Source organism: Lichenostomus cassidix, chromosome 10, assembly GCF_008360975.1.
Source record: "Lichenostomus cassidix isolate B80296 chromosome 10, HeHo_3.0, whole genome shotgun sequence".
In the NCBI taxonomy this organism is placed as follows: domain Eukaryota; kingdom Metazoa; phylum Chordata; class Aves; order Passeriformes; family Meliphagidae; genus Lichenostomus; species Lichenostomus cassidix.
In genome coordinates this window covers 8349236-8371258 of record NC_139491.1, presented here as the reverse complement: position 1 = coordinate 8371258, position 22023 = coordinate 8349236, and the positions used below count along the sequence as shown (strand labels likewise).

The following is a 22023-nucleotide window of genomic DNA, read 5'->3' as shown; positions in this document are numbered from 1 at the left end:
CTCCTGGAATATCCTTTTTCTCTAAAGAGTCTTTTCTTCTCCTTTGGGCTCTCTAAGGATAATATCCAGTGTCTCATGGTCTTTTGATGTTTCCTAATCAAGTTTTTAAAGGAAATGCTGAACAGAATTTGTCTGTTCAACCCACATGATCCACTGACAGTGAATCCTTCAGGGCATCTTTAAAGTCAGTGCAACTCATTGCAGATGTCAGCCCAGATCTGACAGATTTATCATTTTTGCCAAGCACTTGTCATCACTGGTGGTAATGCCCTTATTGCTTATATTTAATAGCCAACAAATGTTCACATGGGCATCTTTCAAATCCTCATTATTCTGAATTATCCTGATGGGTTTTGCTGTTGTATCCCTAAGCCACAGGCCTGTAACACAGCGTGGGCTTGGTGAGCTGGCTGTCTCCTTGACACAGCACAACCTGATGTCTTAATCAACAAATATTCCTCCAATTCATAACTTTCACAAGGAAAAATAAGTTTTCGGCAAACAGGCATACAGCAATCAGGCACAAACTCAACGTGAACTGCTATGTAAAACTGAGTGTGATTCTGTCAGCTCAGCTTCCAGGCAATGCCCAAAGGTAGAAGGAGCTGTTAGAAAGGACCATTTCACCAGATTTCCTGCCTGGCCCTCAAGCACCAAGGTTAGCTTAAAAAAAGAGCTTTTGGCGAGTTCCAGCCAAAATGATGCCAACTTCTAAACAGAACACCCTAAATCTCTAAAAATATCTGAATTTTGATAGTGGAGTAAATTCTCCCATCCTTACAGCAGCAGATGAATGCTGACACAGGCTGTGAATTTGTGAGACAGCTAGGTATTTATACTTTTAAGTCAAAGTTCTCTGCATGAACAAGATCACAGCAAACTCCTTATCTCTCTAATATTCACCACCCAGTAAGCAGGATTTAAGAGATGTGTTCTCATAATCATAGATTCACCAGTATGTGGGATAATTGGAGTAATTATGCCAGGCATGAACAGTTTTTTCATCCTTTATCAAGAGCATATAAGAGCACAAAAGAGCATTTCATCATTTCTGTTCCATGGTGAAACTTATCAGCATTAGTAGAAACTTCATACAGAGCAACCAAGATGCAGATAAGACTTGTTTCCCAGGGAAACTAGACAAAATACTTGATCTTTCCTACTATCCAGTTCTATCATAACAACACAACCCTTCCTTCCTTCCTTCCTCCCCCCTCCCTCCCTTTGCCCTGCACTGTTGTCCCTCCCCAAACCTTGTGAAGTTGGAAGATCAAACACTTTTAATCTGTTCCCACAGTGAAAATAATCTAGGCACAAAAACTACAAGCAAAAAAAAAAAAAAGTTAAACAAAGAGAGCAAGTGGAGGAAAAAAGTTCCATTGAACACTGAAGTGAGTGACCATTTGACTGGGATCAGGACCTGCAGATCTGAGTCCTCATGCAAACCACACTTACTCAGGGGAGCCACAGTTTTTACATTAATGCAATTACTCCAATAAAGGAGCACAAGAGATCAGAGCCTGTGTCCTCCCTCACTTCCTACACTGAGATTTGAAAATGTCCACAGCTAAATAACTAAATCCTCCTAAAACCTGATGGCAACTGAGTCTTAACTCCCTTAAGTTCTTTTGAAAAGCTCCAATCAATCCATTTCTAGCAAGTAAAGAAAGTATGAGTTTCAGCAGGAAGTATCAAATATAAATAGGACATGAGCTAACTAATGAGTTTGACTTATTTGGCACAATATGCTAAACCATGTCTATTAAAATACCATTAAATTATGAGAGCATAAATTATATTAAAACTTGGTATGCCAAGTGGCTGCCACACCAAACTGGCTGTCCATAAAGCAATCAGACATTTTCTGCCTTTTTTTATATCAAAGAGACTCTTAAGTAGTTCAGATCTGACATTTAGGTTTCATTTTAAAAACAAATAGAAAGGAAAAAAATAAAGATTAAGAGGGAAATAAATCATCATGGGTAGGAATGGTTTTATCATTTGTCTTTCAAAGGGCAAACTTTTAGAGTTCTCAGCTTCTAAGCTAAACCTCTTAGGAAAATTAAGCCATTTCACTTATTACAAATTACATCCCTCTGAGACCCTGTATATAAATGTATGTGTGGAAGGCTTTTGTCAGAAGGAGCAAAGCAATCTTGCCTATCTGCACAGCAAAAGGCAGGTAGACATTTATGATGAATGTTCTGCACCCAATTACAAGCCTGGGCCAGGCTGTTTCAGGGCTGCTCACCTGTGCTCAGAAAGGGGCAATTAGAGATCCTTATTCTGCTAATTACATATCATGGACAGCAGTGGATGAGGTTACACCACAGCCAGGCACAGAGCAGCTCCTGGCTCCTAAAGACAGGGCACATCTTAGCCTTGCCCAGGTTCTATTTCATCTAGACTGAGCTTAGATTCAGGCAGATTACCTTATTTTCTAGTGCAAATGTGTTTTTGTTAGGAGAAAGTTGGATGTGATTTTTATAACTGGACTAAATTTTGCCTTGATTTATATAATCAGTGAAATCCCATTGACGTCAATAGGGTTGCCTGGATATAAGAAAGGAGAGACTTTGGCCCTGGTGTTCATGCCATTTGTGGTTAATAAAAGGAATGTCCTAATTCTCTGAAAGAGCAATTGGAGACCAAGAACACAATTACTTTAACAAGTGTTTCCACTGCTTCTTTACTTGAAATTCACATGAACTTTTTTTGTTGTTTTTAACCCATTATTTGTTTCCTTAAATTAACCTAGTTGTCATTGTTGCAGAAGATGAATGTGATGGCATGAATTTCACAGCTCCATTAGATTATGCAAGCCCTAAATTCCTACATCATCTTTATTTTTACTGGCAATCTTCCAAGACCATCTTCATGATGTGACTTGTATCATACCAGCCTGAGTCCAGCAGCTCAGAAGTTGCTCAAGAAAAATATTCTGCTTGGAAATGTGTCTTCTTTGAAAGCAACAGACATTTGAAGTCATAAGACTATGATACATCCGAACTGTGAATAACATTTTTCTTGGCCTGATGCACATCCCCAACAATGAATGGCTACAGCTCTGTCCAAAGGAAGTGTGTTGGTACCTTCCAGAAGAAGTTGCATCAGAGATAATGCTGAAGTGGTTCATTTCAGAGAAACGAGTGAACTCCCTGGGTGTGTTGGAAGCTCCAAGTGCCCTCATGGCTTCTCTGAAAGGTCTTACAGTAAATGCAGACAAAACCTCTGCCTAGAGCAACAGCCAGTGTGCAAGCAAAGATAATGGCACATGTGTGATTTACCACCAGGCAGGTGCTGCCTCTGAAATACAGCCTGCGTTGCTACAGACTTTTATACTGTAAAATAATGTTTGCTTTTGTAAATTAAAGATGTAAAAAAAAACCTCCATCGATTCAGATAAGGGGCAGTTCATGTGCTATTTCCATGCTCTGCTTATCAGTGTGCCAAAACAAGGCTCTAGAAGGGAAAGACAACTTCACAGACTCAAGTGAAGATTAAATCTCCCACTCTGGATTTCACTGTTATACTCATGCTGGTAACAGTCTGTGCTTCATCATGATTATGCTACTTAATTTGACTCAGTATCCAGAGGCCACTTTATAATCATTGGACTACAAAATCTATTCATCAAAAGCAATTTGTTTTGCATTTGAGCTGGCCACCTACAAGAGAAGAATGCTGGGGCTCTGCAAAGGCTCCCATTCCTCCTTCTCAGACTCACTCTGGCAGCACCCTGCAACTCCAGCTCCCCAGTGCAGAGGCTCAGGACAACTCCCTGGCCACCAGAAATGTTTGGTTAATACATCACCTCTAAGCAATGCCCTCTGGAGACACAGTAAATGGGAAACAGTAGCTTCAGTAGTACAAAACAGTATTTCTAAAATGTAAAATTACAGTTCTTGTTGAATGAAACTTAGGAAAGCAGCCAGCTGGACATTACTTCATAGCCTTACAGTCTCTCAGTCTGCTCCTGCCCTAGCTCACTCTTCACGTCAGCTGTGCTCATCTGCTTTCTAAGAAGTGGTATTTCAAATAGAGTTATTGAAAATTTCAAATACACAACCTGCATCTCTTCCTCTTAAGTAAATACACGTGCTCAATGGCATGCTTGGGGACAGAAGGGGAGTCAGCTATGACAAGGGAAAGCAGAAAGAAACCAAAACCAAGTTAGACGGTTTTCAAGCACAAAAGTTATGTATCCCAAAAGCATCTGACAACCAGCCATCCAATTCAGGTGTCTGTCAATGCTTTCAAATTCTTCATGGAGTCATCTCAGTGCAAATGACAGAATGTTTGAACTGCAAGGCCAGAGCGATAAGATGAAACACCTCACCTGCTACCTTGACCTGGGTGGGTCTGCAGGTTTTGCAGGGCAGCACCTGGAACTCCTCTGCCTGGTACATGGAGTAGTCAGTGCTTGCCACCACCAGCCTGTCCCCAGGCTCCCAGGAGCTCACATCATCCACCAGATTCAGGATCGTGCTGTTCACGTTGGTGTCAATGGTTACTGTGAGCTTGGGTTTCACTGAAAAGCCAAATGGAAGGGAATTTCAGTCAATCTTATCAGAAAAGGCTTGCTCTTTTTTTGTCTTTCACACACACACCGCCCCCTTGGAGTGCCACCAAAAATTATGATTTTCTCATGCCAAAAAAAAAAAAAAAAAAAGAAAAAAGAAAAACAATTAACTCTTCCAAACATGTTTTTTCCCAACTTTGGCTTGGCAAGCAAGAAAACAGGAAAGTATTTTCCTTTAGTTGCAGGCAGGTGGATTTTCCACTAACCCCAGGATAAATTTAAATGTAGCTCTTAGTGGCTCATTCTCACCACACCCACTTTGCAGCAGCCCTTGTGGGCACTGGGTGCTGTTTACAGCAGCCAAGTGGTCTTTAACCTAATGACTGTTTTTTCCAGCAAAACAACAGTCTTCCACCCTTCTTTTCCTGCCAGCGCCAAAAATCCTAATGACCTAATGACCAGGTCCTAATGACCTAATCCTAATGACCAGGTTAGAGGCAGCGGTGTTGGAGTTAATAACTACAAAATGAAGAATTAGTTTCAGACCCTGTTGTCTTCACACGTTCGGATTGACTAATCCTACGTCATCCCAAAATGTTTTTGCAAAAGACAAGGAATTTATAGGAAAAATCTTGCCAAGTATTTCCCACAGCCTTGCTGGGCATTTGAGAAACCACCCTGCAGCCTCTGTTAGCGCTCAGGAATTTTTCCTGAGATAAATCTTTGGGTGTTCTATCCTAGTACATGTCCATAGCCCAGCCAAAGCTTTAGCTTGGAGAAATTACTCAAGTTGTTCTGACACCAAACAAGAGCCAGCCATGGGAAGACAGGATTTCTGCTCTTCTCTGTCCTGGCTTTCAGAGATGGGGCACGTACCAGATTTGCCACACAGGAACCTCACTCTGTAGCTGCGGCAGCCCTCGCCTGTCTGGTGCTTGCCGTGGCACAGGAATTGGTAGTCGTGGCCACTCTTGTAGAACACCTCCGTGGTTAAATTTGCCCCATCGAGGGTCATCGCCTGCAATGAGGATGGAAATACAGCATAGGTGCTGCTGGGAGGTGAAGGGGTTTTACCAACACATCTGTGCCATCAGAAGAGGTCTTTGCTTTGTTTTGGGTGGATGGCACAGCTGTTGCAGAGCAAAGCTCTGTGACTGTGCTCTCCAGCCGGCATTTCCAGCTGCACACACTCTTGCCTTGGTGCATGTCTTTCTCCTGTGTCTATACTGAGACTGTTTTGGGAGGAGTCTGTGAGCTTCACAAACATCTGCCTCGGTGCCCTAGATTTTCTCTTGCCTCTGGTTTGAGGGCAGATGGAAACATTGATGCTTGAGCCCGAATGAACTCATGGTTTCAAGCCTCTGCAGTGCGCTCATTCCATTGCTTGTGGCTAAGCTCTGTCTGAACCTTGCAGAAAACGGGGGTAGGGGTTTTATTTCTCCATTTCATGGATCAGTCAGTCTCTAAAAAAACCCTGAAGCTGCTGCAATGCTACTGCCTGCTCCAAAAGAAACAAGGAGAAGTGGCCTTTTCTCACAGGCAAGTGCCAGCCTGCAGAGCTGCCTTGAGAAAAAAGGCTGTATCATGCCAAGGAGCAGTGAGATATGTAACCTCTCTGGTGCTCCTGCTGGGGCAACATCAGGGTCATGTCAAATTTCACATTCTGGGTCTACAGCTTCCATTTCTCTCGACCCTTTCACAAAAATGTGGCACATTGCATTGGGCAATCCAAATACCACGTGCATTTCAGCAAGGCACCAGGAGAAAAGGCATCTCTCAGTGAAGGGTCTGATCCTGATTCTCTCACTCCTGCAGGCTTTCCTGATTAATGCATCCACCCTGCTGCCCTGGGTGAGATTAGCACCGTCAGCTGGAGGAATGTGCCTCTGGCTGTGCTGTGCTTCTGTTATTATCATCATATCTTCAATTTTCTCGCGTGTAGCAGAGCTGGGGCAGACCAGCTGCTGTAAATCAGTGTAACTTTATGAAAGCAGTGAGCAGCACCAGATTACACTGCTTGAGGATTTGCCCTAAGATCGGCAGGATAAACTGAAAAATGTCTCACTTTTAATATATATGGGGGAAAAAACTTAATTCACAGGAGAGGGAAAAAATGTTTGTTTCTAGAACAGAAGAATATCTTTCTTCTTTTTCTTTTAATACACATTCTAGAAGGGGCTGTAACAAACACCTGACCTCTGTTTTGAACTAAGTTGTCATTTGTAACACACATATATGAAAGCAGAAATGACTGTGAATTTGGTAAGACCTGGCAGAAAATTATAGGGCAGTTTTTTCCTTTCTGTTCAAGAGAGATTCTTTATAACATGTAGCCCTGGAAACTTTCACTCATACTGTCAGCATTCCCATTTGCCTCAATAGCCACATTCTTGTGAGAAAGGACAACTCCACTGGCTCAGAGCATGCAGGGACCTTAGGCTCACACAGGTATGAAGGATTTTATTGTCTCTTTCTAGGCAATGCTTCTGCTATAGCTGTTTTACCACGTGAACATAAAAAGTATATGGTGAACATACACAAAAAAAATACCCTTGTTCATTGCTGGGGTGTTTTCATCCTTAAAGAGGCTTTTGCAGTGTCAGGAAAGGTATCTGACTGCTCCTCAGCATCCTGGCCTGATGGCACAATTATAATACTTAGCTCCAAACAGAATTCAAATTTCTTTCCACAGTAATGAAACAATTGACTCCAAGAAATGTCTGAAAGCTCACCAATATTTCTGACAACCTGCTACAGCTGGTAGTTTTACCATCTCATTACATTTTATGATTAATTTTTTAGGTGGGGTCTATTCCAGGACCATTTAAAACCTTTGAAATTTTCATGTGCTTGCTCCTTTTAATCTTCCAGCAGGGAACCACATATTTCATGATAGCATCTGTGCTGTCCATGACCCCATCTGTACACCTTTTCATGCCAGAAGCCAGAATTTACTGAAAGGAGCTGAGTTCTACCAAATTTGTCTCAGAACAATACGAGACTGTACACAAGATCTTGTTGGTTACATATTAGAGTGGTAAATTAATTGGTGTGTTTCGTTTAGAAACAGAAATTACTGACAAGAACAATTATTTTGGGGGGTTCAGTATCAGTCCAAAGAAGATTTTCCCCTCTAAAGCAAGTGGTAATCCTGCCTACCTGGATGTCAATGGGCTGCCTGCAGATTTTATCAGGATGAGCAGCTTTGAAGTCAGACAGCTTCTCCATGTCCTTAGATCTTGCTTTGTCAGGCTTCTCGAACCACTCTGTCCATTCTACATCTGGAGACAAGTGCAAACAGGAATAGTCATTTGAAAGTCAAGCTTAATGAGTGCAGCAAAAATGCGTGAAGCACAATATGATCTCAGATATCATTCACAAGTTTCTCCACTGATGATCTGATTCCTGCCTCTTCCTGCCAGTCTGTCAGCCACTTTTAATGATGCTGTGAAGTGCAACCAGCCAAGGGAGAGCAGAGTTATTAAAAGCTACATAATTGGCATGTGCACTGTGAGCATCATTAATAGATATGGATTTTGGATCTGTGTCTGCCTTAGCTGCCTTCTCTGATCTTCAGATCAAGTTGCAGCAGTTAGTGTATGTTGTCTGAAATGTGGACATGATGACTGTGCAGTGAAAAGAAGGGAGAGGTTGTGTGTGAGCTCTGAGACCATGGGAGATGGAATTTCATACCCAGTGCAGAAAAGGAAAAAGGATCCCAGTTATTCAGAAGGTCCTGGAGACAACTGGGGAAAGAATCTTTGACTGTTCCTTACTTGGGTTAGTGATGACATAAATAGCAGCTAGCAAGTCCACTCTTCCCAAAAGGAAGAGGATTGCAGTAAAAAGGATGATTCACCATATTTGTCAGCTGTCTACCACTGAGTTAAATAGCCCACAGACCTCTTACCTTGAACCCACTCACTCGTCGAAGAGACGTTAAAATGTTCTCCATTCTCAGCTTTGAATAGTTTGAATACTTTGGCCACAGCTGACCCTTTGTGACCTGTTAAAAAAAACAAACATTGGTAAAATCATGGAATGCAATTGGTAAAATCATGGAATGCAATCGATAAAAGTCAGCACTGAAAATTTAGTGGTCTGTGTGCATGTTTGCATATTTTCGCACCTTTTATCTAAGGGTTTGGATAACCTAAGCTATCCCCCACTCAGCTGCTTCGGATGCATTAGTGGGGAGAAGCAATATAGAGAGAGAGCATTCAGTTAAATGTGTCAAACCATGAACTGCTGATAGCTTCAATGTAATGCAGTGGGAAGTAAAAACATCATTGACCAAATTAATCTCAACTGTAACTCCAGAAACTTCCAGAGATCATGTCGAGACAGCATTTTGTGCAGTAAATACCTTGATATTCAATGTGGTCTTCAACAGAAGAGGAGGGATTTCCTTTAATGGTAATAAAACTCCATGGGTGCCTGGAAAATGAAAATGAGAAATGATCAAGTTATGTGAAGTATGAGATGCATATTTCTTATAGCCCAACGTCCTTAAATTTCTCAGAGACACCACATTCAAAACAGTCTGATCAGTGTCATGGGCATCTTAGTCAAAATTATCTTAACACTCTATATTTCTTCAGTAAATATATCAGAAGAGAAGAAAGTTTGAAGACAAATCCCCACTTAGAACACTCCTGTCACAAGTGTGTTTCTTTTTTGGATAAGTGTTTGAAGAAGCTTGTGTATGACAGACCCAAGAGACATTGGCAACTCCCTGGGGAGCCTGAAAATAAATCTTTTGTGTATGTGTCTGTGTGCATGTGTATACACTAAAGAATATGAAAAGAAACTACTTCTGCTTAAATAAATTTAGCTTATGCTGAAACCTTGCATATGACAATTGTCTTTGGAATGACCCATGAGAATTTCTAACAGACAGACTGGCTGGCAAAGGACAATAAAAATGCTTAGATAGTCTCTGCATGTCTAGTTTCCTTCTTCTGAACATTGAACAAGGATAAAATTTTATGGCTCTGAATTGTCTATTGAAATGTGATGCTATGTCAGAAGTCAGTTCATTACCATCTGATGGTTATGGATCAGGGAGGTCCAACAGCTCTCAGCCACACTGGACAATGACCACATGGATGAGAAAGCAATGAAGACAGGGACTAAAGTGCCTCCCAACACTGGAGGTGAGCCCAATTAAAAGGGGTCAGGGGGGATTTGTACCATCAGGATGGAGCTAGTTCAGGCCTATCTGCCCTTAATGACCAAGAGAATTAAAAAATATGTTTCGAGGTGGTAGGGAAACTGTCCTGATTTTAGCAAAAACTCCCATAGGTTAGGTCATGTCTCTACAGTTATAAATATCTGATCCTTTCAATTGCATCAAGGGCCTTGCAGGCCACCTTACATTGCTGTAAGTGAAGTTCCAAACCACCCTGGGGCTCCAGAAGGAAACACATCCAGACCTTGACAGAGAGCCACTAAAACACACTCAGATCAGCAGTGCCATGAGCTGGGCTGGATTTGCTGCTCTGGGGGCAGCAGGGGCAGGCTCTGGGTCAGCTCTGGTGCAGCCCATGCCATGCCACAGCCCCACCAGACAGGGCTGCTCAAGGGGACACCATCCTCAGCCCCAGCACTGGCCAGGCTCAGTGGGAGCTGCCAACACCACTGCCTTGCAGCCTGCCAGCCAGCCAGATGCTCCTGCTGGAAAACTTGCCTGTGTGCCAATTGCCAAAGGCACTGATGGGCTGTGATCTCCATCCAGGCAGAGAGGGGGATGGGAGCAGGAAGAACACTTTATCACTCACCAGTCAAGATAGATTTTTTTTTCTTATTATTGTTATTATATTATTTGGTAAACCAAATTCGAAACAAGTGACAAAAAAATTACGATACCGCAAAAATAATTTCAAAAGTAATTTTGAGGATAAGCAGCTATTCAGTTCAGCAACTCAAGGCTTGGCCCCACTTCATGTGTTAAAATACTTGTTTCTCCCAGTTATTTTACTGCTAAAAATAGTTTTAAAGTCGTTCAACCCTGACACATAAGGACACATGCAATCTATTTGGGCTATAAGAAATGAAGTGACCAGTAATTCCAAAACCAAACTGGAGATGTTTGTGTGGAATTCCAAAGAGAACAACTATGTCATCAAGTGAAAAAAGGCTTTCTCTTCATTTATTAAAAAAAGGGGGGGGAAAAAGGGCTCACACTGAAAGAGTAAACACACTTTTCAAAAGGAAAACAATTGAGGAGGAATGCAGGATTTTCCTTTCATTCCTAATGTTCTGGACTCAGCAGATGGGCAATAAAAAGAGATTCCAGGAGCACAGAAACATTTTTGAATAAATCAGCATTGCTCATCAGCTGTGCTACAGCAAGGGGGAGTTACACAACTTCACAATCTGGTTGAATATGGAGCAGCTGGAGGTGGACAGGAATTTGCCCATAAGCTCCTGCCAACACCCCAGCCAGGAACCAACACAACCTACGGCTGCAGAGCCTGGCCCAAGTGGCACCTCACAAAATGTGAAACAGAAACTTCCTAAGCCTGGGGCTTCCACTCTTATTCTCCCAGGGATGCCCATGGCCAGCCCCAGCCATCATCAGGAGCTGAGAAGGTCTGACAGCCAGGATTCAGCAGGACCAGCCAGCAAACCCCAGTGCTGGGCAGTGAGTGCTGACAGGCGTGTTAGAAAGAAAAATCCATCTGCTCTCCTCAGCCAGAGCCTGCCTTGGCCACAGAGGTTTAAATGTGTACACGTGTGTGTAGTTTTCTCATTCTGAACATTTTTTTCTGAGTTACTCCAAAAAAAATTTCAAAAAGCACCTGTCAAGTGCATACAACCTTACTCATAGTTATAAATATGTGCCTCAGACATAAACCATTATGTCTAAATCTTGTTACACTGAAGTGGAAGTTCAATTTTCTTGAGAGGAAAAGCTTGGATACACCTAGAGCTGCCTGTGTTCCACTGGGCCATCAAACTGCTTTTCTAAGTCTGGTCCCAGCTGCCATCCAGACAATGTGGGTTTTTGAGAGCTGATGAGCCTAAACTCTGAGAACACTCCTAAAAATATGTTATTTTAAATAATGCACCAGATATTTTTCCACACACCAGTCTGACAGTAGAAGACAGTACTGACCAGCTACTGCCGCATTATTTATCCACATCTCTATAATTTGTAGAATGCAGTTTTGTGGTATTCCAGATAACAGCGTGGCAAGGATTAGCTTTTTGACTGAAAACAATAGCAATGCTGAAAGTAACACTTCCATGGATGAATTTCTGTGGTATTTCCATTATAAACACTGATGGCAAAGTGATGAGAAACTTGCATTAAAACAGCAGCCTAAAATAATCAAGTGCCATTTACTTTTATAAACATATGCAAAACCCATCAATTCCTTCCTGTTGCACAGTTGGGGAAAAAACAGCATAATGTTCAAAAATCATGTTCTGTTTCCCTAATTCCAGCATTTGAAAGAAACCCAGCAGGCTATTGGGCTCTAATATGGGGTCTAGATTTGAGAGCAAGAATTGCACTGATGGAGTAGCCTGGTTTTGGAGATAATTTCTGCCCCTCTGGTTGGTTCTTTGAAATGTGAAGTCTGGTGCACAGGAGTTCCTGCAGCATTTGACACAACCTCTTCATCAGCCACCTCAGATCTTACTCCATCTGTGTGTGCCCAGCTGATACATCCCTTCCCACAGACTCCTTTATTGAAGCACTTCTCCCTACAAGGCAGATTTTGTATGTGTGTGTGTGTGTTCTACAGACACCCTCTTAGTGCCTCATAAAAAACCCCTACATAAATTCAGATAAACACAAAAAATATAATGGCTACAGTTGGGTAAATAGCAAGTATTCTCAACAGTGTGTGTGCCAACACAGACACTGTTTTGGCCACAGAAGTATTTACAGTCCACACCATAAATCCATGTTTGCTAAATTTCTGTGCTGCACAAGTCCCCAGACCTGTACTGGACAAGCTGAGGAATGTGCTGTATGTGTCTGTATGGATGTAACCAGGGCTACACAGCAATTCTTGTACCCTCCTTAATGCTCAGCCCATCTAATCCTCCATGTGTGTATAAATATGCTTCTTAAATCTTTGGGGGATGGCTTGAAAATAAACTGGAATAAGCAACCTGTGGGAACAATATCTTGGAAAAACATCTTTTTTAATGTGAATCATATGCTATTCCTCAATCTGCTAATAAAAATACCCAATATAGACTCTGAGAGCATCTGAAACTATCTAATTAACTGCTAAAACTCCACATTGAGACGTTCCCCTCTTTTTTTATTTTATTTTTTCCCATGTGAAAGAACTTTGTGACTTTGAAAGAGTGGAACTATTTGGACATCTCAGGAACATAATAAAGCCTCTGTGCTGGGAGAACTGGCAGGACTGGCACATACCTAAACCCAAGGTGAAGGAAATGCTTGCTGCCCAGTTTGGTCATTGCTTTCCTGGCCAAGTCATCCAAGTTTCTGGATCCTTCATCGTTCACTGCAACTGACAGGATCATGCCATTTGCAACTCTGCCCAAATACTGAGCCAGGCGAACACTTTCCTCCTTTGCTCTGTAGGTGTCGAACCTGAAATGATAAAAACACCCATAAAAATTTACTGTAGTGATCACCACATCTCTAGGAACCAAAAAGCAAGTTTTTTTCCTGTAAAGAAAGTACTCTTTTGTATTGTTCACAGTAATATTATCCTGTTGCAAAAGCACTTGCTAACAGGGCATTTTCTAACATTGAACTCTAGCTGACAGACTGCAGGGCAGTAACACTACTGGCTCTGTGGGTTTGGAGATTGCTGGTCTAGGAAGAATTGTACAGACATGCAATGCCACCCATTGGAACAAGGTGCTAAAATGTGTGGTTTTGAGTTTGCTGAGATGCTGTCCCCAGCCTGTTCCCAAAGGAGTCAGAAGGTCACTCACCGATCTGAATGGACAACTGCCCCAGTCTTGGGGTCAATAACATGGACAATGACACCCCGGTGGCCCCAGCTCCTTTCAAAGTAATATCCACCTTCTTCCATGCCACCAGGATGAAGAGTCTTGTTTAAGAAAGTCCAGGACAGCTTTTTCTTCCCATGGATCTCAAGAGTGCCTCCTTTACTTACTCCAAGGTACTTCTGTCCAAAGTAAGGGTTTGGCTGGCTGCCATCATCAGCTCTAAAGTAGGAAGGGAGGAAAGAGAAAAGGTTTGGGTTCATATCTGGAGTCAAAGAGCTCTCTCCTTGTGCTGCTGTGACCGAAGGAGAAAAGTATCATGATTTGTAGTGGATTTCTTTCAGCTGCTCCAAGAATCAGGAGCTTCCCACATTGTACAGGAAATAAATTATTTTAAATAATAGTAGCAGCTACTGAAGACCAACAGCAATCTGGAACACAGCTTATACATGCTATTTTCATTATATCCAGGCCAGAGGAAGCCTGGAGCCCAGGCTGAATGCCACAACTGTGTTTTTGAGTTCTGGAGGCAGGCAAGACCCTAACCAGGAGCTAAGGGGTCTAGTGGTTGTTAAATATGAATTCAGAATCCTTGAAATTCTAAAAGATTTTGTGCCAGTCTGCAAGACATAAACATATTTCCTTCAGCTCACCTTTCTCATGCAGACAGAAAGGATGTTGATTCTTTGGCAAGCCAAATGCTTGCTGATTCTCTGGCAAGCCCAAACACCCCAGTGTTCATATCCCAGTATGAAAGAAAAACCCCAACCCTGAATCAATTTTTGTGGGCCATTTAAATTGTTGAAAACGTTACTGAACTTTCCACACAGCACAGATGATAAGTCAACCTGAGAACATGTAATTTTAAGGAACATTTTCCTTCCCTGATGCAGAAGAGAGATGCCAGAACGTTCTAAGGTAGGATTTGATCATGCATACATACCTCCCATATAAGATGATAACCACATTGCCTTGGTAAGGGCACAGCTCACTGCCAATGTGTAGCTCTCCATCATTTTCAATGAGTATGCTTCTAGTACGCAGAATGATGGGCTGCACATCATCTTTAATGACCAGTTTTCCTAAGTAGAGAAGGTTGTGACATTTGCTTTATCACACAGCAGCTCATCAGAGGTTGTGGTATCATTGTGCTAAACCCAGTGCTGGGCTCTCATCTCAGTTTTTGAAAAATTCTGTTCATACACCCCAAAAGAGTCTCAATGCAAATCCTGAAAACATTGATTTTTATTCAGTCCAGTTCTTAAAGAATGCAATTAAGATTTGCATGGAAGAGCACCCATTCAAAACTGAGACCAAAATTCAGAATTAAGATGAATAAAAGCCATTCATGCCAGCAACACTGTGGCACTGTCCTTGGAGACAAAGAGGCACATATGCATCTGCCCTGTCCTGAGGCCCTGATAGCACAACTACTGCAGTATGATGCTAGCAGGCCAGTGGTTTTTTGAAAAAAAAAATGTTTTTTTAAGCAAATTACAAAAGTAGAACTGATCATTCCACTGAGCTACTTGTGTAAATTCTCCAGGCAGGACAAAAAATAGGTTGGTTATGATGGCTAAAGAATCTCAGCATCTCAGCTACCACCCAGCCTCATACTGAGGCAAAGCTGTGCTTGCCCAGCAGCCACCAACATCTCAGCAAGAAGCAGAAAGCTCTCCCAGCATGATCCAGAGGGATTTAAAAGTCCCAGCTGGGAGCAGACTTCACCCAGCCTTGCCAGTGGCACATTTTACCTCCATCAGTGATGTGGATAGAGTGGACAGTGGCGGAAGAGGAGAGAAGCAGCTTCCTGCCCTTGCGGATTTCAACGCGGTTGTCCTCGTTGTGACCTGGGTTCCAGATTTCTAGCTCAGCATCTCTGTCAGGACATGTGACAGCTGCTTCTGCTGGGGAGAGGTGGAGAGTGAAGACAATCAGAGTTTGTGTGGAGTGAGACAGAAGGCTCTGCACCTGGGCATCTTTACAGTATCGCTCAGCATCTCCCCCCTTGGCTGACTCCCTGGAACAGCAGCAGCTCAGAGCAGCCAGTGCATGCAGGTCACGGCCAAAAGAAAACAAACAACACCTCAGGCTGTATGGTTTTCTGTTTTCTGGAAGCATGGAAAAACCCAATGCAAAGGAGCCTTGCAGGGGATGCAGTTTCTAGAAAACTACTGAGAATGGACTTTAAATGAGGCCTTCCTGCAGTGACATTCAGCTCTGTTCACACCAGCTGGACAAAAAGCCTTTCACAAGACTAGGGAAGGTGTTGATCAAAGGATAAAACAGCTATTACCTTTAGAAATACCCCCAGATGCCTATTTTGGTATATATCTTTCCATATAAAGATGTTAAAATATGTTTGTGTTATATATTTTCACTGGAGATGGAAAGAAAAAGAGATCAAACCAACATGAAAACACCAAGCACCAAGCAATTACCAGTACATCCAGCAACAGAGAGCAACAGGAATCCCACAGGTGTGCCTGGGTTTGTGAGCTTTTCCAGGCAGAAGCAATAAGGATTCATTCACTTTGGGATCAGACATCTCCAGCCTCCACACACAAGTTTGATGATGGGCTGCCATGACGTGTTAGTCTGAGCTGCTCTTATATCACATCCAAGAGTCTCATGCTGCAACTATTTATTTAAGATAAAATATTTCTCTGACACAAGCTCAGTTGATATGTGAGCCTCGTGTCTTACCCAAGTGAGAGTCTCACATGTGATGGGTATTTTCTGAGGGTAGAACCCTTTCTAATCCTGGGGAGCTGAGGTCACTGGAAGTTTGAACAATGAGCCCTTTGCTTTCAGAAATGGCTGGGAGTTCTCACCAGCTTTCCAATTTTTATCCCTTAAAACAAAAAAACACCATGAAGGAAACTGCAGGATTGACGAGTCAATGGCAACAGACATGGGATAAACACCTTGCCACTGTGGGACTTGAGGGACATCTGTAATTCCACAGCAACAGAAACAAGATCTGTCCATGTGCACTCAGTTTCCTCTCACATTCCTCCACCAGCCTCATGTCTTAAGAAAACAATATAATTGGACCAGCCATGGCCTTAAAGTCTCCAGGGCCCCAATAAATAGCAATTTTCAAGGTGAGCAAGGGATATTCCATGTGGGCTGCATAGACCTTGTCTCTCTGCAAACTTTTCCCATACACATGAAGTAAATCAGAGAGGGCCAATAATCTACCAGGTAGCAAGTCAGATACAGATAAACATCCAGAGCCTGATTTTGATACCACTTGTGCCAGCTGGAAGCTGGAATTGTGTTAGTAATGTCAGAGGTACTCTCTCCGATTTACAGTAATTGAGAAAAATGAGGAGGTGTTTCTGGGTTCCTACCAGAAGACACACAGAATTAATTAAAGTTAGAAAAGATAAATATTTCAGACAGGGAATGTGGCTTGCATTGTAAATAGATGTTCAAATATAACTGCAATGCACGCTGACAAATTTTTTTTTAATAAAGAGCTGTTATTTCCCTGAGAATAAGGATAATAGAAAAATTTGCTCATGATGAGAAGTGATATAAAACCAAAAGAATAAATTGAAATGTGAAGGTATAATTTATCAGGCAGATAAAGTGAACAACATTAAAAACTTGTTCATTTTTCCATTTACTTGAATATGTTAGTGCCTGAGGAGCTTCCTGCAGTCTCAAAAGATGACTTGTGCCCCCAAATTCATTATTTTGAAAGAGAGAGGTAGACAGTGAAGCCTAAGGGGAAATCAAGAAGAATTTACACTGGTGTTTGGGATGGCAAACAGCAAAAGCCAACAAACCAAAACCAGAGGACCCAAATTCCCAATTTCATCAGCCAATTTGTACCAGGAGCTTTGCACATCACCAGCATCTGCTGTACCAATGACACCATCAGGCTGAGCATCTTCTGCCAGCTGCTCCAGCTACCTTGACAGCTTGATTATTACTTGTGTTGCCATTTTTTAAAAAATAAAAGTGCAAATTCCACCCAGCACAAGGAATTAACTGAATGTTTGGCCAAAAGGGCCTGAGCATGACAATGAGAGGATGCTTGATGCAGCTGCAGTGTTTTGGGGCAATTTGGTCTCTTTGTTCCAAACAAACACAAACCTCCAAATTAGCTGTATATAAATATGTAAATCAAGCTTTTCTTTCCCCATTCCCTAAACTGCTTAGTAAAAGGATTGCTTGGAAGAGACAAAGCCCAGGGGACAGGGATGTCCCAGCCCAGAGCTTTTTGCTATCCACATCTGGGCTTGAGGAATGCAGGCATATGCTTCCCTTGACCTCCCTCAGCCACAGCTATTAGGACCTGAGGTTTCTTTTGCTGTTTCCTTGTGGCAGTTTGTTGGGTTTGTGTTTGGTTGAAGAACGTGTGGCAGCTCTGAGGGATTGCTGAGGGTTCTTTCACCTGCTCAGAAATTTCACTCTTTGCCACTCCAGCTGCCCTTGACTGGGAATATTGGCACATCAGAAAACTGCTTTTCTCCTGAGCTTTCCCACTCTGTCCTTGACTCTTCTTGTACGGAGAAGAGTGAAAAGCTGGTCAATTTAAACCTATTAAAAATAGCATTACAAACCATACCCTTTTTCCCCACGGCAGGAAAACTTACCTGTGCTTACCGAAGAGACTACGAACAGAAAAAACCCCAAACTCCCAGCCAGATTCTTGAAGGTAGGTAGAGCCATTCTTCAGGATTTTCAGTTCTCTGTATGGATAGCTGTGAAAAAAGAGCATCAAGAAAATGTCACTTTTTTTTTTCCCCCAGCTCATTCACGGCGCACAAAAAAAAAAAAGTTAAATCTAGTTTTTGCGCCAGACCAAATCCCAAATCCACTGCCGTTCAGCTTGATGGCTGAAAACACTTCTGTACTGATTTAGGACCAGCCTGAACAGAGCAAGGAGCCATGGGCAGCTCCTCACCCTTTGTTTGGTTAAGGATAAACCCACTCGGGAATCCAAATAGACACTCCGAGAGCAGCCACCAGCTGTAACCAAAAACGCCTTAGGAATGTGGGATAAACACATCCAGTGACAGGGCTCTCTAGGGCTGCATATTCACATGTGCTAAAAAGTAATGAAACACGAGAGAGAAGGCGTTTGCAGAGTGACAAATTTTCACAGAGTAACCTTTGGGTGGCTCCTCTCTTCCCCCGAAATACCCTCAGGTTTTTTGGAAATGGTGTTTTGTGTAACCCCGAGATAAACTGTACTCACACTTCCAAACCTGAAGCATACAGTTTCTTAGATTTCAGATCTAAGAAAATATTGTCTATTTAGTGTGCCAGCTCAGAATTTTCTTGCAAAGCCAAAAGCTGCTTTTGAAACCAGCCTACCTAACGTTGTTTTTGCTTCTTCCCTAGCCAACCCTGAGCAAAAACAAACAAGCAGTGTCATGAAAGTCAAAGTTAGAATTAATATGATTCTCTCTGGTCTCCAGTGATTGATTCTGCAGCTCTGCCCCGGGCTCATGACAATTTATTGACATGTGTATTCAAAGGGAGGCAAGGACACCCACTTCTGTATTCATAAGGCACTGTTTAAAATTCACATGTAGTCCTTGGAGTCTTTAGGTTTTATCATATAAGCCAGTGTCTGAGGAATATCAAAGACATTTATTTGTAGCTGTCATGTCACATCCCGCTGGTGAAACAGGATAAACGTGTGCATCACACCTCTCAGTTCAACACAAAAAAAAAGCATTGGAAAAAAGAATACCAGGGTGCCCCCATTTCTCTAGGGCAAAAACACATGTTATTTTTCATGTCACTTGTTAATGTAAGCTAAATGAAAAAAGAAAAAGAAAAAGAAAGAAAGAAAAAGGAAAAAAAAGGAAAAGGAAAAAGGGAAAAAAAGGAAAAAGGAAAAAAAAGGAAAAAGGAAAAAGGAAAAAGGAAAAAGGAAAAGGAAAAGGAAAAGGAAAAGAAGAAAAAAGAAAAAAGAAAAAAGAAAAAAGAAAAAAGAAAAAAGAAAAAAGAAAAAAGAAAAAAGAAAAAAGAAAAAAAAGAAAAAAGAAAGGAAAAAGAAAAAGAAAAAAACACAAGAAAAAGAATGGAAGAAGCCTGGGTTAAGCCTTGTGTAAATTTTGCAGTGTATATATGCAAAACACACCTGTACTGTTCATAAAGGTGATACAGCTCAAAACACAATGGCAGGTTCAAAACACATGTAATCCAATGATTGCATTCAAAACAGCATTAGGACCAGATTTTGCAGGAAATATTTTGTCAGGGAAATGTTTGTTTGCTTTGGTACAGCATATTTGACAGCCCTGAGCTCTGGAAAGAGCATAGGCTCAGGGCTTGGTACAGTCTGAACTCAGGTGCTGAAATGCTGTTACAGAGCAGTGGGAGAGAGGAATGCACTTAGCAACGCTATAACTTTGAATGATATACATTATCAGAGAGCAGGGCTGTCGCCATGGAATTTGTGCCAGAGCCAGGCTGCACGTGTCTGACATTTTAACAGCATTAACCATCAACGGTGGATAAGCCAGAGCTCTTTTAAAGAAATGTTGTTAGAGGTATGCCCAAAGTACAGCAGTCACCATTAAAATGCCAGGATTTATTAGTGATTATTGCCCAGCCTGAGCTGCAGACCCAGTCATTAGGCTCTGCTTTAACGATTGGGGAAGAACTAAACAAGAGGTAATACCACATGGATGGTCATTGCAGATAAACAGTGTTTCTTAGAGCGTAGGCAAAAGTGTGTGTTAGTGCTCCATAGAGCCAGATTCCAGCTGGTGAGGTGTTGGTCATAAATACATTCAGATGATATGAGAGTTCACAGGAATAAAAGGTTTTCTGACAGTGATGGAGTGCATTTGCCCTGCTGTTGCTGTGTAGGTAGCAAAGAAAAGTCTTTTTTCTGGCCCATCAAAAGCTCAGAGGAGCACCTCTGTTCTGCCCAGCTCATGACTTTACCTCAGACACAAACCTGTAGCAAACTGGTAGGAAACTGCATCAAGGAATTTCTCATCCTTTGCCTTCTCTAGAGCCAAGAACTGCACAGTACTCACCATCAGGTTGTGCAGAATGGCTTCTGGTTTCATACCCCCAGCTGCTCACCAGGGACAGCTTCCCTGATTGCATCCATCTCCATCAGCAGAGATCAAAACAAGCAATCAGACAGTGGGAAGACATCATTTTCAGAGGCATCAGCTGAGTGCCAGGGCTGTGTTGTTTTCACAGTGTCTGATCTGCCACAGTCCAAAGAATATCCTGCTTATTTTGTGGCTGAGGCAGGGTGTTTGATTCGGCTCACACCAGCCCGAGTTCATTGCAGTGTTAGTATGAACTGGCACTGGGCTTGGAAAGGCTGGGAGCCAAGAGGGCCAAGAGGATCTGACTCCTCTGATTCAGCTCTGACTAACACATGGCTGGAAAAATGCTGCTCGGAGGATAATCTCAGGAATTTTCCTTCAAAGCCTCTCAATTAGCATCTCTCCCAAATCCTGGGTGCAAGCAGTGGCATGTTTGATTTTTCTGTTCAATATAAGTGACTCTCCTCATCGCTGTGAGCTGCTGGAGCAGGCTCAGGAGCAGTTATCTCCTGCCAGGCAGCTCTTCCTCGGCTCAGCGCTGGGAGCCACATGGGGATCCAGCCTTGATCAGGCTCCATCCTTGAACAGGCTCCAGCTCTGATGTCACCCCAGTGTCAACAAATCTCCCTGCAGATTTGGACACTCAGAGAGCACAGGGACCATGCAAGTGGCTGCCTAAGCCTATCATCTCCAGCCTTCCTCAAATACCATCTGGGACTTCTCTCTTGGGTGAGAAAAGCTTTTATATCTAGCCATTAAAAGCTGCCTGGCAATGGCAAGTGGGACTCATATCCTTGGATCTGGCAAGGCAGACTCTCTGAAATGATTCCCAGCTGCTGAACCTTTCCAAAAAGTGAACAATAGCAGCAGACAATGCTAAAAGTAGATGCAGGAAGCCATTAGTCCTCAGCTGGCTGCTACTGCAGGTGTCAGCAGTGATGCTGTACTAGAAAGCACACTGCAGAGGGGAATCCCTATCCGCTGCCCTTCCCACAGTTTTAATGCTGGAGACAACGAGCTGCAGACAATTCTGAGAACAAAACAGCAAAGAAATGCTCTGAGGAAGCTGGATTGTCACAGGCATCATGGTGGGGTCACTCAGACACCCTGAATCTGCAGGGTCAGAGCAGAGCTTTCCCAGTCAGTCATTTCCCAGTCATTCAGAAACACACACACCTTGCCTTGCCCCCTTGCACAGCTCTGGGCCAAGTACCCAAACCTGGCAACAACAGTTTTAAAAGTTACTCCCAGTGTTGGATGTTTTAAAGTGCTTTTTAAAATTTCCTTGACTCTTTGGACGATGTGCCTTCAGCATCTGCTGGAGACAGCTCCTTTCAGTGTGTCAAGCAGAGCATAATGGGATCATTCACAATCTGTTAAAAAGGAGGCAAGGGGTGGAAAAAAGCAGCAGCTACCTGATCTGCCCAGACAAAGATGTCAAACAGGGGCAAGAAACCATGTGGCTTCTGTTGCTGCTACTGCCCAACAAAAGAGACCACCAACCTGCATGGGGGC

General features: G+C 42.6%; 1 protein-coding gene across 4 annotated transcripts in view; it reads right to left on the bottom strand.

Moving 5' to 3' along the window:
* The window catches only part of CEMIP (cell migration inducing hyaluronidase 1), a 100731-nt gene that overhangs the window by 30291 nt on the left and 48417 nt on the right, over nucleotides 1-22023 (bottom strand). For 3 of the 4 annotated variants that reach the window (XM_085070477.1, XM_085070478.1, XM_085070479.1), the window contains 10 exons: nucleotides 18079-18186; nucleotides 15223-15375; nucleotides 14412-14550; nucleotides 13454-13690; nucleotides 12924-13103; nucleotides 8889-8959; nucleotides 8433-8528; nucleotides 7682-7803; nucleotides 5399-5540; nucleotides 4340-4531 (listed from right to left, as the gene is read on the bottom strand). In XM_085070477.1, coding sequence (XP_084926603.1) covers nucleotides 4340-4531; nucleotides 5399-5540; nucleotides 7682-7803; nucleotides 8433-8528; nucleotides 8889-8959; nucleotides 12924-13103; nucleotides 13454-13690; nucleotides 14412-14550; nucleotides 15223-15375; nucleotides 18079-18154 — 1408 coding nt within the window. In that variant the 5' untranslated portion in view covers nucleotides 18155-18186. The remainder of the gene's footprint in view (nucleotides 1-4339; nucleotides 4532-5398; nucleotides 5541-7681; nucleotides 7804-8432; nucleotides 8529-8888; nucleotides 8960-12923; nucleotides 13104-13453; nucleotides 13691-14411; nucleotides 14551-15222; nucleotides 15376-18078; nucleotides 18187-22023) is intronic. The other variant, XM_085070480.1, reaches the window with a different exon arrangement.